Below are 18,277 nucleotides of genomic sequence, written 5' to 3' on the forward strand. Positions count from 1 at the left end.
CCAGGGGCAGACGTTCAGGCAGGAGCTGCCCCCTGGTGGTCAGTGCACTCCCACAGTCAACCTCCCGCGGCCGGCCAACCTCCCATAGTCCCTCCCCCGGCTGGCCGGCCCTGGTAGCTGGCCAGGCCAGAGGACCCCACCGGTGCACGAATTCATGCACTGGGCCTCTAGTTTATTATATAAGTAATACATGTTAATATTTTTAAATCTTTAGGTTTTTTTTTAAAAAAAGTTTACTGCCTAGCTCAGCCGGGTTAAAACTCTAAGAGCTTGCAGACATTATAAAGAAACCCATTATTTTGTAAGCATCGTGGTGAGTGAATGTCTGTGAAGATCTGTGGATCTGTGGATCTGTGTTGCTACTCACCTGCTCCTTCATTTCCTGTCTTTATTTCCCCCTTCAGGTTCGACTCTGTTCATATTTAATGCTTGTCTTAACATTTACCAAATGGTTTTATTTTTATTTATTTATTTTTAAAATATATTTTATTGATTTTTTACAGAGAGGAAGGGAGAGGGACAGAGAGTTAGAAACATCGATGAGAGAGAAACATCGATCAGCTGCCTCCTGCACACTCCCTACTGGGAATGTGCCCACAACCAAGGTACATGCCCTTGACCGGAATCGAACCTGGGGGCCCTTGAGTCAGCAGGCCGATGCTCTATCCACCGAGCCAAACCGGTTTGGGCTTACCAAATGGTTTTAGATTTGTGTTGATGATAGACAAAATGGAGGGTGGGAAAGAACAGACAGATGTTCCCTCCCCCATGTTTAGTTTTACATACCTGTTGTTGAACCGTTTGTCATGGTAAAGAAAAAGCCGCTGTAGGCGTGAGTGTCCCTGTATCATACACGTATGCTGTACAGTGAGTGTCCTCGGGGTGACTGCCACAGTCACAGTCATCAGGTGTAAGCCTGGCTTCCTGGGTCCTGCTGGGCAACCACTTGACAGAACTTGAGTGCAACTTCCTGTCATAGGGGAGGTGGAAGCACAGGGGAAGAAATACCAGTTTGACCATGAGTTTTACTTCCTTGTGCTTCCGACACTAAATATTGAGAGGGAGTCACATTGGACAAGAGGGCGGTTTCCAGTAAGGACTAAAACAAGCCAAACCGGCCAGGCCTGGTCAGTTCTTTATGTTCTGTAGTAATACAAAATTTTCTAATCGTGTGTGTGTGTGTGTGTGTGATATTTTAAATAGGAATTTTTCTTCAATTATATTTTTTATTTTTAAACTTTCCCCAGCTTTATTGAGGTATAGTTGACAAGTAAAAATTGTATATATTTCACAGACAACAGTGTGGTGATGGCCAGAGGGAGGGCGGGTGAGGGCTGGGTGGAGGTGGGCAAAGGTGGAGGGAAATGAGGACATTTGTAATAGTGTCAACAATAAAAATAAAGTTTAAAAATTATATATAAGGTACACAATGTGATGATTTAATATATGTATATTGTGTAAGTGATTATCCACCTCCTCATATAGTTACATTTTGTATGTGTGAATAAGAACACTTAGGACCCACTCTCTTAGCAAGTCTCATATATACTATGCAGTATTATTAACTACTAGATTCCTAGTGCACGAATTTGTTCACGGGTGGGGTCCAGCCGGCTGGCCCCGATGGGGGCCCATCAGGCTGGGCCAGCTGGGGGGAGGGGCCGCAGGTGGTTGGCTGGCTGGCCCCACCCTAATCAGGGTGTTGGGGGCCGATCGGGGGCCAGGCCGGCTGTGGGGGGCGGGGGCGCCGATTGGGGCCCATATCGGGCTGGTTGGCCAGCCGCAGTGCATGTCATAGTGACTGGTTGCTCCGGTCATTCCAGTCGGTTGGCTTTTATGCATATAGACTAGAGGTGTGGTGCATGAAATTCATGCATGGGGAGGGGTGTCCCTCAGTCTGGCCTGCACCCTCTCCAATCTGGGACCCCTCGGGGGATGTCTGACTGCCGGTTTAGGCCTGATCCCTCTCACAATCTGGGACCACTGGCTCCTAACTGCTCTCCTGCCTGCCTGCCTGATTGCCCCTAACTGCTTCTGCCTGCTAGCCTGATCACCCCCTAACCGCTCCCCTGCTGGCCTGATTGCCCCCAACTGCCCTCCCCTGCCGCAACCCACCTCCTCTGCTGGGACCAGCCTCCACCGTGTGAGGCAGCGGAGGCGCTGGGACTGGCCTCCTCTGTGCCAGGTAGGCCTTACCATGCGGAGCAGCCGCCTGGCCCCGCCTTTCTGTGCATGTGGCCATCTTTGTGGCGGCCATCTTGTGACGACATCACGACCTAGGCTTTTATTAGTATAGGTAGTCACTTGCTGTACACCAGATCTCCAAGACCTAGTCATCACCTGGCAGTTTGACTAGCATCTCCCCACTTTTCTCACACCCCAGCCCCTGCCAACTGTTGTCCTCTCTGGTCTAGGAGTTTGGCTCGTTTAGTTCCCATGCATGAGTGAGATCATACAGCATCTGTCCACTTCACTGAGCACCAGTCTTCCAGGTTTGTTCCTGTGGTTGCAAGAGGCTCTTCCATTCTGGTTTAGAAGGAATACCATGTATATGTAGGGAGTTGATATTTTTATCTTTATCTTACTGAATTATTTTAGTGTTTCCAATAATTGTTTTTATAGATTCTCTTGTGTTTTGTTGATACACAGTTACAGCATCTGCAAATGATTTTGCTACTTTTCATTTTCAGACTTTTTGTTTTTGGTCCAAGTGAATTGGTAGTTAATTCCAGAAAATGATAATAAAAAACAGTGGACATTTTTGTCTTGATTTTGACTTTAATGAAATCTTTCTACTTTATTTGTATTTATTTTTAAATTAAATCTTTATTGTTCAGATTATTACATTTGTTCCTCTTCCCCCCCCCCCGCCATAACTCCCCTCCTCCCAGTTCCCAACCCACCCTCCGCCCTCACTCCCCACCCACTGTCCTCATCCATAGGTGCACGATTTTTGTCCAGTCTCTTCCCGCATCTCCCACACCCCTTTCCCCCCCAAGAATAGTCAGTCCATTCCCTTTCTATGTCCCTGATTCTATTATAATCACCAGTTCATTCTGTTCATCAGATTATTTATTCACTTGATTCTTAGATTCACTTGTTGATAGATGCATATTTGTTGTTCATAATTTGTATCTTTACCTTTTTCTTCTTCTTCCTCTTCTTAAAGGATACCTTTCAGCATTTCATATAATACTGGTTTGGTGGTAATGAACTCCTTTAGCTTTTCCTTATCTGTGAAGCTCTTTATCTGATCTTCAATTCTGAATGCTAGCTTTGCTGGATAAAGTAAGCTTGGTTGTAGGTTCTTGGCATTCATCACTTTGAATATTTCTTGCCACTCCCTTCTGGCATGCAAAGTTTCTGTTGAGAAATCAGCTGACAGTCGTATGGGTACTCCCGTGTAGGTAACTGATTTTCTTTCTCTTGCTGCTTTTAGGATTCTCTCTTTGTCTTTTGCTCTTGGCATTTTAATTATGATGTGTCTTGGTGTGGTCCTCTTTGGATTCCTTTTGTTTGGGGTTCTGTGCGCTTCCTGGACCTGTAAGTCTATTTCTTTCACCAGGTAGGGGAAGTTTTCTGTCATTATTTCTTCAAATAGGTTTTCAATATCTTGCTCTCTCTCATCTTCTGGCACCCCTATAATTCTGATGTTGGTACGCTTGAAGCTGTCCCAGAGGCTCCTTACACTATCTTCATATTTTCGTATTCTTTTTTCATTTTGCTTTTCTGGTTGGGTGTTTTTTGCTTCTTCGCATTTCAAATCTTTGACTTGATTCTTGCGCTCCTCTGGTCTGTTGTTGGGAGCCTGTATAATATTCTTTATTTCAGTCAGTGTATGCTCAATTTCTAGTTGGTTCTTTATCACAACATCGAGGGTCTCATTAGATTTCTTGTAGATCTCATTAAGTTTATCGGCAGTTTCTAGAAAATTATTTAAAGACCTTAAAAGTGTGGTTTTGAGCTCTATATCCTCCAATTCTGACATTTGTGTCCTGTTCTTTGTCTCCGCATTTTTTATGCTTTCTTGGTGCACCCCCTAGTGGTCTTTGTGTGCAGTCTTGTTGTAGCTAAGCCTTGATTGTTGTAGGTAATACTGGGGGGGATTTGACCTCCAGGCCAACTGGCTGTGAGAATCAGCTGTGTCTGCAGTAGGAGAACTTCTGCCCTCTAGGGAGGTGCTAATCTAGCCTTTGCATGAGGCTATCCAGCAAATGCCTCTGTGCAGGGCTTGGGCGGGGCGGGCCCCAGGGGATAAACAGGGCAGGCGGAGCAAGCAGTTATGGCTGCTCTCAGTCCCGTCCCCAGGGGCTCCGCCTCTCGGAGCTGAGCAACCGCTGTAAACCTCGGAAAGAAAGCTGCCCTCGAGTTCCGACTGATGCCAGACAGTCCCACTTCTCCCGTTTGAGTCTGGGTCCCTAGAGACTCACCCAGATCTGGAGCTCGGAGTCTGAGACTCCTTCCCCATTGAAACAGACAACCGCTCCCTCAGCCGCCAGCCCGCTCCGCACGCACTCCGCACCTTAGTATTTGACTTCCGCACTGCGCCTCCTCTGAGTCTCAGTATGGTTTTCTCTTTCCTTCTAGTTGTAGAACTTCCCCTTAGCCAGCCTTCCTGTGGTTCTGGGTGATATCCGTTCCATGTTTTAGTTGTATTTTTGAAGTGGTTGTGCGAGGCAGCAATCTCCGGTGTTTACCTATGCCGCCATCTTGGTTCCCAATGTTTCTACTTTAAATATGATACTATCTTTTGCCTTGAGGTTGCTGTTGTTTGCCTTGAGCCACATATTTTTTAAGTCCTGTTTTATTAAGAGTTTAAAAAATCGGGAATCACTATTGAATATTTCACTGGTGTTTTCAACATTGATGGAGGTGTGGTTATCCTGCCTTTTCTCCTTTGAATTCATAAACTAAAAGCACTTTTCTTATCTATATATCCAGCCTTGCAGTTCTGGGTTTAGACTGGATCGTCTTGCGCATCACTGGATTGTTTTTTTTAAATTCTAAGTAAAATATGAGCGTTAATGCTGGTGAATGATGTTTGGCCTGTGTTTATTTGGTGGATGTTATCTGTGTCATGTTTTGGTATCGGTGTTCTGCTAGCTTTGTAAAAACTGATTTGGAAGGTTTTTTATGCTCTCGGACAGTTTAAGTGGCACATGGTTATCTGTTCTTGGGAAGTTCAGTAGTTTTCTCCAGTGACAGCAGCGAGGCCTATGCTTTTTGAAAGGTAGCCTTTGGCAGCTTTCTCACTTTTTTCCATGCTGATTGTTCTAGTTAAATTAGACACATTTCATCTGAAAGCTCCCATCTGTCTAAATAGAACAAGCAAGACTGACAGGCTGTTTCCTGGGAAGAACTTGGGCCTTGAGGGCCAGCCTATGTTAGAAACATGGGTAGCCCTTACTACCTGGGCCTCTCATCTGTAAAATGGGTTAATACTTATTTGGAGGGATGTTGTGAGGATTAAATAATCTGATGTATAGGGTAGTGCCCAACCGTGTCCATTTTAGCACTGGCATTTGCCACACCAGATTTATGTTATCCCATCTGTTGTTACTTCGTTTTTATTTGTGGCTTTATTGATCATATATGTTCACAGTTCTTCCGTTTGAAACATTTGTCAGTGTCCTTTAGATCTGCCTGTCAAGCGCCTTTAACAATAATGATCATAACCTGCTTTCTGATTTCAGCTCAGAGGTTGCACTTGGCATGGGTTTATGTGACTTGCTCCACAGAGACTCAAGTGCATTCCTATTGGCCGGACGTGCAGTTCTCCTCTTACACAGCAGGGGGAGTGGGCTCATTCTGAAAACCCACCACCAGCTTTCTGTATGTGGTTTAAGTGCCCTGTAGGGTGTGTAGACACTAGAACCATGGCTCAGTCTGTTTCTCTCTTTAGTCCTTTCAGTATTATTCTGTTTTCATTGTCATGGGAAACTTAATCTAAATGGAAATCCATTCCAGTGTAATCCTTTCTAGCGCCTATTCTGGGTGCTCAGATAATAGGAATGTTAATAGTAGGGATTCAACAAGCAGTCTTTATGGAGGGGTGTGAGGGTCGATGGCTAAGCAGTGAATGTGTGTCATAGCTCAGTTGAAGTGCAGAAAAAGTATTTTCCTATAGAAACATTGTTCAGTTGCATTCATATAATGACATTTGAGAGCCTACTACATACCAGACATTGCCTGGACAGTGGAAATACAAAGATATAATGAAAAACATGCTTCTAGCCTTAAAACACTCACAGAATAGTACCGAAGGCAGATGTAAATCGACAGTGGAGGGTAGTCTGATAGGAAATAGGACAAGGTGCTGTGGGTTTCCGTGGGAGGTGACACTGGAGCCGTGTGGTTTCTGTGAAGCGTTTGCTTGGCAGCGGGAACAGGAGGAGAAGAAGCACGAGAGCATGGACCGGGGCTGAGAAGGGCACGCTCAGCAGGAGCCAGGGCAGCACGCAGAGACCTTCGACTTGCACTCATAAAGTGCTCAGGAAGTATTGCTGGCTAGACGGATGAATAAAGGAATACACATCAGCCCGGCTGGCGGGGCTCAGTGGTTGAGCATGACCTGTGAACCAGGAGGTCACAGTTCAATTCCCGGTCGGGGTACTTGCCCGGGAATCGATCCCCAGTGTGGGTTGTGTAGGAGGCAGCCGATCGATGATTCTCTCATCATTGATGTCTCTCTCTCTCCCTCTCCCGTCCTCTCTGAAATCAGGAAAAATATATATTTTAAAAAAAGAATGCACATTATACATATACCAGGCACTCTTAATAACATTTTATCTAGCTTACTTTATTGTAAGAACATAGTAAATATATATATGTGTGTGTGTGTGTGTGTGTGTGTGTGTGTATACTAATAAAAGGGTAATATGCTAATTAGACCAGATAGACTGGATGTCTTCCAGACATCCTTCCGGACAAAGCCACAGGAGCTGCAAGGGCCAAGGGCCGGCGGCGCAGGAGAGGCCGCAGCATGGGCCAGTCCAGCGTCACAGCCCCTTCTGCAGAGGCAGTGGGAGAGCGGGCTGTGCAGTCCCGGTCCCAGTGCTGCCCCTTCCACAGAGGCAGCCACAGAGGCAGCCACAGAGGCAGTGGCACAGGCCTGGTCCCGGCGTCACGTCTCCACAGAAGCTGGACAGGGTGCGACCTGCTGTGCCTCAACCTCCCACAACCCCTCCCCCAGCCAGCCTGGTCCCAGATTGCTGGTGGGGGTGGGGGAGTGGGGGGGTGGGGCCAGCACTAAGAAGTGAGGGCCAAGCGCCTGCAGCCTCGGTGGCTGGCAGTGACAGCAGCAGGGGGGTTATGGAAGTGGCACCTTCCCCTGATTGGCCCGATTGGCCCTAAGCTGTCAATAGGACATCCCCTGAGGGCTCCAGGACTGTAAGAGGGGGCAGGCCGAGCTGAGGGACCCCACCCCCACCCCAGTGCACGAAAATTCGTGCACTGGGCCTCTAGTGTATGTATGTATGTATGTATGTGTGTGTGTGTGTGTATATATATATACACATATATATATATATATCATACAAAATATGTGTTGGCTGTTTATGTTTTTGGTAAGGCTTTTGGTCAACAATAGGCTACTAGTAGTTAAGTTTTGGGGAATCAAAAGTTATAAGTGTATTTTTGACTGCTCAGGGGGAGAAGTTGGTGTCCCTAAACCCTGCACTGTTTAAGGGTCAACTGTATATTACTTTTTATGCCAATTGTTTAATTTCTATTTTGATGTCTAAGATACACACATACATGCTCACACATACACTGCACTTCATAAAACATACATACACAACATATGTATACACACAAATAAAATGTGTTTACATGCTCCCCTCTTTCCATTTTTTCTGGCATGTGTAACTAGAAAGATTGAAGATTATGGATTTACGTCATCCATAATGCAAAACGTTTTCAAAGGGATCTTAAAATATTTAAAAATTCTATCTGGGTTTTAAAAATAAGAGTACACTTATTTAATGCCATTTTAAAAGAAACACTTTAATGAAGTAAAAGCAATAGGCTGTAACTCATATTTAGTAATGAGTGTACACTTGAAGGCACTTTAAATAAATTTTTTTGCACTGAAGTAGCCTTCAAAGAACAATCCATAACCTGTTTTCTTGGCACAACATGGACATTTAGAGTTGGCTATGGTGATCTGCTCTAAGGCTTTCTCCGTTCAGCCTTCTGCTTTGGATTGTCTGTGTTTTAGCTCCTGTGTTCTTACTCTGCTCTGTGCTAGTCTCACTCTTTGTTGGCGGCATTGTGCGTACCTGGCCGAGAATGGGTGCTATGCAGCGCCCAGGCCGTAGGAAAGGAGATGAGTTTTGCTCCAAGGTACTTTGTGAGGTGATTTTTCTCCAGCTCAGATTTCCCTCCCTCCCTCCTTCCCTCCATCCCTCCCTCCCTCCTTCCTTGCCTTCCTTTTTCCGTCCCTCCAGCTTAATCTCATTGGCCTACCACTTGTACAACCCATAGACTGTTCCTCCACTCAAGACTGAGGCCTATGGTATGACTTTAGATCTTCTTCAGGGTAATGGTCATCACACACCTCATGATGAATGAGGCAAATATAGAACACATGGTGTAAAAACGAGCTTTCTGGAAAATGTTAGAATGCTTAGAATTCTATTTATTTATTTATTTATACAGTGTAAAATTTTTAGACTTAGAATTAGGCAGCTGGACTCAGTTTAGATGATCCCAATTTTGTTGGCAACATCCAAAACATCATAGTCAGGAGCCAGTTGAACATATGCCTTCTCTCCATCAGGCCTGACCAGGGTGTTGATCTTGACCACATGAGTGTAGAATCTTCTAGCGAGTTAGGGAAGTATGTGCAGTTTCATTGAATTTGAGTGTTTGGTAGTTATTGCAGTTGTAGTTTCTTGTACTCCGGCATCCTTACTTGTGCCCAGTTGTCTTTTCCATTCATCTTTGTTTATGTTTTTAAAGCCCTGATGGGTATATGTCCATTAAAACTACCATAACTTCTGAATTTTCAGTGACTTACTTGAAGATTAAATAGTTTCTATGGTCTTTCATAGTTGTCCAGTGCTGTCCTGTTTTCATAAGTGTTGTCTTTCTCCTGCAATAGTCAATAAGCCATATTTAAGGTTATGTAATCACTGATGCCACATTGAACACAACATATAGTGCCATCGTGCATCTGGGTCCTGAGTGTCCTTCCAGTATTTTGAAAGGTCAAGTATTTAGCAAAGTTGTGGGAACGGAAAGTTCCTTTTCTTGTTCAGATGCCATTGCCAAAGCCCTGGCTTAAGCGTGTTGCAATTCCGATGCCCAGGCCTATCTGCAGGCCACTTTGCCCCTTTGCCAGCCTCACTGAGAAAAGAGTGTGAACGGGCATTATAATTATTCAGAGCGGCATCTCGGGCGGCATACCACTTCTCTGTGTATCTGCATATATACCAAAGAGTGAAATGATTCCTTAGACGATATTCTCTTTTGCATGAAAACTCTTTTTAAAAGTTGATTTTAAAAAAACGCACCTCTCTCAGAAACCTGTTCCATTTGCCCTCTAGCTGCCGTTTAGGAGGAAAATGCCCTTCGTAGTACGTATGTTCAGTGTTCTGTATAATTTTAACTCAAATCTGAACATCTGGTCATGTGTCATGGGATCTGAGTATTGCTCTGCTGGCTGTGAACCAGCATCTTGTTGGGAAACCTGTTCACACAGGGCTTTGGCGAGACACTGGCCGAGGTGTCGGGCATTCTTCTGCCACTCCAGCCCCGGAGCCTGAAGACACATTCAGCTTTTATTCCCATTAGCTGTGTCTTTCCAGCTGTGAATTTCTTTCTGCCTTATTAGCAGCAGATAATGTTTATGATATAGCGCGATCCACAAGTGTGTGCAGCATCGGTGCGCCGTCTCCCCCTGCATACTATACGAAGGAGCCGCGGACCCCAGCACCCTTGTCCGCACTGAAAGCATTGCCAGTAGCCACTGTGCTTCTCAGAGTGCATGTCACTGCGGGGCCTGCCGGGTCTCTGTGTGTCAGATGCCTTTGGGGTGCCTTACCAGACGGCTCTAAATGAGAACTCGCTGCGTGCGGAAGCCGTGATTATCGATGGCTTATTGGCAGCTTAGTGTTTAGTCAAACATGCTGTATAATGGCATGACATCTTTTTCATACTTTATACTTACAGGTTGGTGACTTGTTCCCACATGTCTCTTACTGTAAAGTTCTTGAGCAATTTCCCGAAAAATACGCCTGGCACTCTTTTTCTGTAAATACAAATGAGAAAACAGTGCCTCTGTCTTAGGACCGGAAGTGCTGGATGTTGCACCTCCCCCCGCCCCCCCCCCCCCGCCCCCAGCATACCTAATCCTACCGTTAACGCTGATATTTTTAGTATATTAAGTTGAATTTATGGCTGAGAACTATCAAGTTTAAATCCCAGTTTATCATTTGAGATTATCATTGAGTTTCTCAACAATAGGAGACAGTAGCTATGGTTGAAAGTTACCATGATGCTCTCTGTGTCTCTTAAACTGTTTCAGATTTGAAATAGTTACAACCTGCCACAATGTAAAAGATATTTTACAAGCATTGGTCTGTACCTTTTGTGAATCTTCTTTTTCTTTGTTTCTTAGAGTGTTAAATTTTGACTGTCAAAAAGAAAAGGAGAATTTTAAGAGATATTTTATGTACTCAAAACAATTGCGGCAGACACCTCCCATAAGATTGAACTAACAATGTTTAAGGCTATACAGTAAAAATTAATCATTTTCATGCCGTTTCTGAGATGCTTTTTTATATTAATAAAATAACTCAGACTGATATTGATTGTTGTATTTATAGCAACCCTGATATCACACACATAGACCCCCTCTTATAGCAGCATATGAGCAGCCAGGAGATAGGTACTCTTTCTCAAAAACTTTAGGCCTTTTAAAAATATTTTAGGGCAGCTCCTGATCTTTTTGTTAACTCTTTTTTGCTCATTCCTTTTTTAAAAAATACATATTTTTATTGATTTCAGAGAGGAAGGGAGAGGGAAAGATAGAAACATCAATGATGAGAGAATCACTGATCGGCTTCCTCCCGTACCCCCACTGGGTCTCGCGCCCGGTCATGTGTCCTGACCTCCTGGCTCACTGGCCAACGCTTAACTGCTGAGCCACACTGGCCAGACCCTTTTTGCTCATTCTTAATTCCCCCTGCCCCCAGCAGACAGATAGCATGTAAGGTGGTTTTGAAGAAGGGTCCTTATTCCAGTAATATAGGTTTTAAAGAGAAAACATTGGGTCCTCTGGTCAGTGACGATTGCTGGGATGAAAATGTGCTTGCTTCTCCGACTCCCCGGCAGGCGGTGCTTCCTGCCGCCACTCAGGGAGCCAGTCGCGAGGGGAGCTGTTCTGAGGCTCCGCGTGGAGGGGTGGGAGTCATTTCCTTGTGATGAGAGTCAAAGCTTTGGGGTCCAGTGCAAGGCAACTGGACTTACCCTGGCGAGGATGACGAAGATCCCGAGCACCACGACCACGTAGACGGAGAGCAGGGCCAGCAGGGCCGCCAGGAGCCCCCGCAGGGCCTCGCCTGGGCCTCGCGCTCCTGGGTAATTGCAGAACAGAGACAGCCAGTCAGTGGGAACTTACTACTGTGAGTACACATGGAAGGCTCAACTGAAGCTACATTTTAGAGGTAAAACACACACTCCGCTTGGCAATTCATAACAATGTATTTATGGTCTCTTGATTTTAAAGACATTCAAGTATATGCTATAGTGAAAGCCAGTTCATCAGTTTTTTATTTATTTTTTATTTTTATTTTTATTTTATTTATTTTTTTATTTTTTTTCATCAGTTTTTTAAATGTATTATGCTGAAAATGTTACTTGTTTTTAAAACTAAGAAGTTTTAAAATCCAATTAATTGTCACAAAGGTAAGAATCACTTTTTATATAAAGCGTTACTTAAAGTTAGATATTTCAAGACAGTTAGTTCAAGGGCATGGGAGGCTGCTCTTGGTGGAGACGGTGAGCAGTGTCTGGGATCTGTCTGTGGGTGGAGATGTGTCCCTGTGCTTGTCAGCGCTGCGGCCTCGAGCTGTTGAGAACGCTAGCTGACCAGCGCCATCTGGGAAGGGCCCGCCGGCCGGGCGTGGCGGCCGCAGTGTGTGTTACACTTTTAAGCAGCAGCTGCTGTTCCATGCCCCTTCTTGCTCATGAAGTCTTGGAAGGAGAATTATTAAGTCCATTTTCACATTCTGAATGCTCCCTGCTTGCAGGAAGTGTGCTGGGCTCTCGGTAGGGGTGGGGTCATATGCTGCCTTCAAGTACTTGATTATTTGAAGTGCAAAATACAATTTGATTTGTAATCATTATCTGAATAACCTGTACTTTTCAATTACATACCTATAGATGCTTATCCTGTGAACTCGGTTTATACAATGTGTATTTTTGTTCTGAAACTAACAAATTAACCATAGTGGGAAAACTTTTTAAAAATGTTCCAAGTGCTAAATTAGGAGTTCTACGGAGAAGATAGGAATTTTCCATGTTTGTATTAGCAATACTTTCATTTCTGCTCCTAAAACGAGAATTTCTCTCCATACAAGCTTGCATTTTTCTATGGCTGCTGTTTTTACAGAGGACCAATGCAGTGAGCTGTACAAATCTCGAGTCGTGTGTTTGTTCTCATGTCTGTAGCTAACATTTATTGAGGACTTGCTATAAGCTAGGCACCGATAAAAGTGCTCTTTGCACATTAGTTCATTTACAATTTATCTTACAGGTGAGAGTGAAGTAAGGTTAGGTGGCAGTGGGATACCCAGAGCCCATGAGGACACCCTAGTAATGAACAGCAGGATGCAGAGGGGAGCGGGCCTGCCGAGTCCTGTGCAGGTGCACGGTGGTTGGTGCACACCGAGTCCATGTTTCCATGCTCTCAGCGCCCATCGTACCGGAGTCATTTTTAAGGGAAGAGATGGAGTCTGGGAGTTACTGCCCCTCTCTTTTCCCATCATGTGAAGCTTTATCCCTAAGTTTAAAAATTTTATTTCTTAAACGTAGGACTTGGCTAGGGTCAGTGCCCTCATTTGAATGAGGAAATTGTCGTGGGTTTTAACAAATCTCAAGAGCCAGAGCCCCGCTAGCCCCTTCCTCTTCTGTGCACACAGAATGGCAGGGTCAGGGACACCCTTTGGCTTCTCCCCAAATTTGTATTTATTCTCCATAATGCATATTTTTTCTGGGTCCAATTTATCAATCACTTATGCGCCCCTGCAGTGCTTTGTTCTAGATCAGTGGTTCTCAACCTTCTGGCCCTTTAAATATAGTTCCTCATGTTGTGACCCAACCATAAAATTATTTTCATTGCTACTTCATAACTGTAATGTTGCTACTGTTATGAATCATAATGTAAATATCTGATATGCAGGATGATAGACGACCCCTGTGAAAGGGTCGTTCGACCCCCGAAGGGGTCACGACCCACAGGTTGAGAACCACTGCTCTAGATGGTGTGATATCGGGCCAGTTCCTGAGAAAGGGGGGGTTAGCATGGAATGGGACGTTCCACCACTCACCATCACACAAGAAAGGTCACCCTCACTAGTGACATCTGGGCGTGGGGAGAGGGCGGAGTGCCGACATACCGCCGACTGTGGAGGCTGGAGAGGGGCTCCCAGGGGTTTTCTAACCCTGTGCTGGCCTTCCCTGGCCAGGGAACTAAGTCGGCAGAGCTGGGGTGCGCTCCGAGTGTAAGGTGGGCAGTGTGTTTAAAGGCCGCGCAGCGTGCGGTGCGCTGGAGCACAGCCGTGACCACTGACCTCTCACCACCAGCACGGTCCCCGCTCCGACCTGCTTGGCCCTTGGGTCCTCTGAGCTGGGCGAGGCGAGTCCACAGATGTAGATGGCACTGTCATTGGGCGTCAGCCGGTTGACTGTGAGGGAGACCTGGTTCTGTGCCAGGGCCTTCCTCACTGTAAACTTGTCGGCCTCACTTGTGCACCCGTCCACGCAGAGGGTCTCCGTCCAGTGAGCCCCGTAGCGGAACCACAGGCTGCTGGGGAGCTCGGGGGGGCAGCCCGCCGTGGAGAAGGAGCAGGGCACGGTCACCGCCCCTTGCTCGTAGTCCACTTCGAGGACAGGCGGCTGCGAGACGGACACGGTGCAGCCGCCCGCGTCACCTGGAGGAAGACAGCGCTGCTTGGACCTTGCTGACATTTGGGGGCCAGAGAGCCCACCTTTCTTTTTCTTACCTTACGCTCAGCACCAACGACTGAAAAAATAAGACACCAGTGCCCTCACTTTGCCTAACTCCCCATGTTTCCTGGCTTGACCTGGTTCACAGCCACGTCTGCTTACTTGGGAACAGCCCCAGAGAAGTTCCAGTGGCGTCGCCCTGCCCGATCAGGAGGTCGGGGTCCCCGTGGTCACGCCCGGCGGACTGACTGACCAGCTGCCCTGGGACCTCAGAGCCTGCTTCCCCATCCGTACCCTGGCCTCGCAGGACTGTCGCGTCCAGTGTGGTGCTGGGATCAGAGCCCCTCATGCAGGTGCTGCTGCCATGACGGAGCCACGTGAGCAGGAGGCATTTGGGGTTTTGCCCTGTGGGGGTGGGATTGCTAGGAATTCGTGGGCCTTCACAATTGCCCCTCTGTGAGCTGGGTTGTCCCTGTGGGCAACATTGTGAAAGGCGAGAAGCACACCTGGGGCAATGCCGCCCTGGCTCGGGTGCTGAGCAGAGGCCTAACCAGCCAGGCCTGCCTGGCCCAGCAAGTTTGGCTTCGCCCTGGCCGCCGTCGCTGCTCGGATGGAAACACTGGGACAACAGGCACAGACCGGAGGGGGGTCCTGGCTCTGCCTGCTCTCTGGTGTGTGGCTCAGCTCCTCACTAGCAGAACGGGGGGTAGCGTTCTGCCCCTCAGGGGCGAGTGAGACCCTTGATGCAGAAGGATGTTTACTTGCTTGCCCATGGAAGTATTTAAGAAAAGCAAGATATTGCCGCCGCCGCCGCCACTGTTCCTGCTTCTGCGCCGTTTTAGAGACAATCGCGGGCGTCCAGCGGGTGTTGGCAGGCTGGACTGGACACCCGGCTGTGCCGGCCACGTGCGTGCTGCTTCCCCCGTCATGCAGGGTGGTCCTGCCTCCACCTTACCCGGCGTGTGAAGCTGGGAAGCCACCAGGGGTTTATAAATGGAGATTCTGCCCACAGCCCGTGGGGGCGTGAGCTCTGCCTGGAGTAGTATTGGCTGAGACACATTCGAGTTATTTTGGCCTGTTTTTAGTCTGACTTCTGCCTGGTTGTATGTTTCTAAATGGTCTGTGTCTGCAAATGAAATGGAAGAGAGACCAGCTGGTCTGGGGCTCGAGGTCTGGATGGGCCTTGTTCACTTGCACTTTATTACAGGCCTGGTTGTAGGCAAAGCTGTTCTCGCCGCTTTTTACGTTTAGTGTTTGTACAATTTGAGATGAGCCGGGAGCTTTTAAGTGACCTCTTAAACGTGAGCCACGTGAGAGGGTCAGGCCACCCCGAGCACCTGCTGGCGCGGCCCGGCTGCACAGGCTCAGCAGCGGCGCGCAGGCCTCCTGCCCATACGTCACCTTGACGCCAGAGAACACTGACTTGCAGCCAGTGATCATTTTATCTTGGAGGCTTTGAATTGGACTTGGGCCTGTTGCAGTGTAACAGATTAACAAAGTATCTCAGTTCCAAGTCCTTTGTGGGAAGGAATTCTTAAAAGAGAGGCTGGCTTTTTTTTGGTTTGTAAATCCTAACCCGCCCTGGCTGGTTTGGCTCAGTGGATAGAGCATCAGCCTACGGACTGAAGGGTCCGGGGTTCGATTCCAGTCAAGGGCACATGCTCGGATTTCCACCTCAATCCCCAGTGAGGGGGCGTGCAGGAGGCAGCTGATCAGTGATTCTCATCATTGATGTTTCTCTCTTCCTTCCTTCCTCTCTGAAATCAATAAAAATACATTTAAAAAAAAATCCTAACCTGAGGATATTTTTGCTATTGAGTTTTAGAGAAAGTGGAAGGGAGGAGTAGGCAGGGAGAGGGAAAGGGAGGAAAGGAAGAAAGAGGAAGGAGGAGAGAGAGAGAGTGAACCATCAGTGTGAGAGAGAGACATCGATTGCTTGCCTCCCATACATGCCCGACAGGGCCAAGGATCGAACCTGCCTTGACCAGGCATTGACCCCGAGGCCCTTCTATGCACAGTTTGACACTCTGACCACTGAGCAGGAGACCAGGGCCAGAGAAGTCAGCTTTTAACACTTTCCTTGGAGAACTAATGCCCAGGATAAAAGAACTATTTGCAGTTCTGGAGTTTTATATCTCCGCCTATTTCCAGTTCTGCAAAATGAGTCTGCGTGAGAGCAAATCAGTGGTAGGGTTTCCGGAGTTATGAGAGCAGACTTGTGAGCAAACTTCTGTTTCTTCATGTCCCAGTTAAGCAACAGCTCCAAAAAAAGAGAAGTTGGGATGATGTGCCACACACAGCCTGCTTGCTCCTTTAAAAGCTCTCATGTTCTGTAGGATATTTTAAACGTAGTACCCTCTGAAAGGGTTGAAAGTTTATCTCCTTGGTGGAGGGAATTTAAAAAGGTTATTTTACTATTTTTAAAAACAAAACTAGAAAATAAGTTAAAAACGAATTTTTGAAAAGGAGAAAGCCCCTCAGGGACAGCTTTGAGCATGCGGAATAGCAGCTGGCACAGCGAGCTCCCTGGCCGCGCCACCTGCGCCCACTCCCCCTTAGGCAGCTCCCAGGCACTGTCCGCACCCCTTCAGGGAGCATCGTTAAAAGAGCAGGGTTCTACTTTACAGTCACACCAGTTACAAGCTGATAGACATAAGGTGCACCTCATAGAAAAAATAGGATATTGAAAGTGGAAGTGAGAAATCACCCATAGAGCCCTTTAACCCAAAATAACCACTGTTAACGTTTTTATATTTATTTTTAACAGGTGAAAAAAGTTAATTTTAAGAGCTTTTGCTGCCTTCTCTGCCCTATAACCCAAACTTTGTGGGCAGAACTGAGATCATTATATCAGGACTATGATGAGATGATTAGAACTGTGAGGTGGGAACCACTTTCTTTCATGGATGAAAACAGCAGCAGCAGAATTTAAACTCAGGTCTGTGATAGGGTGGTTATTCTTGGGAAAGGAGCTGAAGCAGTCTGCTCCCCCTCCCCCCCCCCCCCCCCCGCCCCGGTAGTCCCTCTCTTTTATAGAGATTTAGCTTTTCAGAAGCACTGTTCTGTGAAGACATTCAGGGCTGTGCTCAGCGCTCACTGTCACCCTGTGGGGTTGGGAGCCCTGTCACTGAGCTGTAGGACTACCTCACCCTTTGGTGCGGTGCTCTCTGTAAAGCAGCTAATAGCAAAGGGAAGTTTCCAGTGCCAATATGAAACGTCCTCAGCGATTCTCTTATCACCATTTCCCCCGGGAAAAGGAAACTTACCACTTTAGACAATTTCTGTAATGTTACACATTTTAAAATTATTTTGTAGGGGCTTAAAATATAAATATAAATGCATTAGGCAAAAAATAGCAATTGATTTAAGTCAAGTGGAGGAGAAAAAGCAGCTTACCGACACAGCACAGAAGCAGACCGACTTCCAGGCCGAGGAGGGCCCTGGCCGCGTCCACAGCCTCCATCTCTGTGTGTGTGGGGTGGGGGCGTGTATTTGAAGAGAGTTGCCCTTTTTTCCTCTTTTTAGAAGGAAGAACTGAAGAGAGGAACTCTTATTAAGGAACCATAATCAGGAACTTTTTGAAATTGTGTAAATATTGTTTGTAATGCAGTTTCGCCATTTGAAGTTGAGACTTTAGCCTAGAGCACATGTCTAGGTGTTCATATGACACATTTGTCTTGGCTTTTCGCAAAGCCTCTTAGGCGCTAGATGGTGGGAGTGAGACTTGATTTGTGGGTATTCCCGGGAAGGAGTATTACTTAAATGTCCAGCGCAGTCCCTTTGCCGGTCTTGGGAGTCACCGCTGGAATCGCCACAGAGAGATCAGTGAACAGTAAACACATCTCAGTATAATGAACAACACGCTGTGCCAGTAAGTAGCTGAGCCCAGTTTTGTGTGACCCCTTTTTAATGTGTCCGTGAAGCAGGTGTGTGGAACCTGTCATCAGTCCCTCCCGCCCTGCTCCCTGCCCCCCTCCGTGCTCAGGTTCTTTCTAAACAACAGAAATGGACTCTGCTGACTTAAGCAAAAGGGAATTTAAGGAAAGGATGGAGGGGGTCACAGAGCCACTGAGAAGACAGCAGAATCGCATGTTGGCTGCAGCCA

The 18,277-nt window shown here is 46.7% G+C and overlaps 2 protein-coding genes across 4 annotated transcripts in view; one reads left to right on the forward strand and one right to left on the reverse strand.

Moving 5' to 3' along the window:
• The window catches only part of METTL9 (methyltransferase 9, His-X-His N1(pi)-histidine), a 56,133-nt gene that overhangs the window by 32,020 nt on the left and 5,836 nt on the right, over positions 1-18,277 (forward strand). The gene's annotated exons all lie outside the window — the stretch shown is intronic.
• IGSF6 (immunoglobulin superfamily member 6) lies at positions 8,636-17,679 on the reverse strand. Its single transcript, XM_059692061.1, has 6 exons — positions 17,569-17,679; positions 13,797-14,156; positions 11,473-11,579; positions 10,589-10,636; positions 10,172-10,252; positions 8,636-9,094 (listed from the first exon to the last, which is right to left on the reverse strand). Exons 1-6 carry the CDS (start codon positions 17,633-17,635, stop codon positions 9,038-9,040), a joined length of 720 nt encoding a protein of 239 aa, XP_059548044.1. The 5' UTR covers positions 17,636-17,679; the 3' UTR covers positions 8,636-9,037.

The sequence above is a fragment of the Myotis daubentonii genome, chromosome 4 (genome assembly GCF_963259705.1).
Source record: "Myotis daubentonii chromosome 4, mMyoDau2.1, whole genome shotgun sequence".
NCBI lineage: Eukaryota > Metazoa > Chordata > Mammalia > Chiroptera > Vespertilionidae > Myotis > Myotis daubentonii.

Excerpts from the sequence above, each read along its gene's own strand:
- IGSF6 (XM_059692061.1), bottom strand. The coding sequence starts at position 17,635 with ATGGAGGCTGTGGACGCGGCCAGGGCCCTCCTCGGCCTGGAAGTCGGT. Across the intron at positions 10,253-10,588 it reads AAAAAGAAGATTCACAAAAG|AAAAAGAGTGCCAGGCGTAT; the intron begins GTACAGACCAAT and ends TTGTATTTACAG. Across the intron at positions 9,095-10,171 it reads TGGGAACAAGTCACCAACCT|GAGAAAGACAACACTTATGA; the intron begins GTAAGTATAAAG and ends TGACTATTGCAG.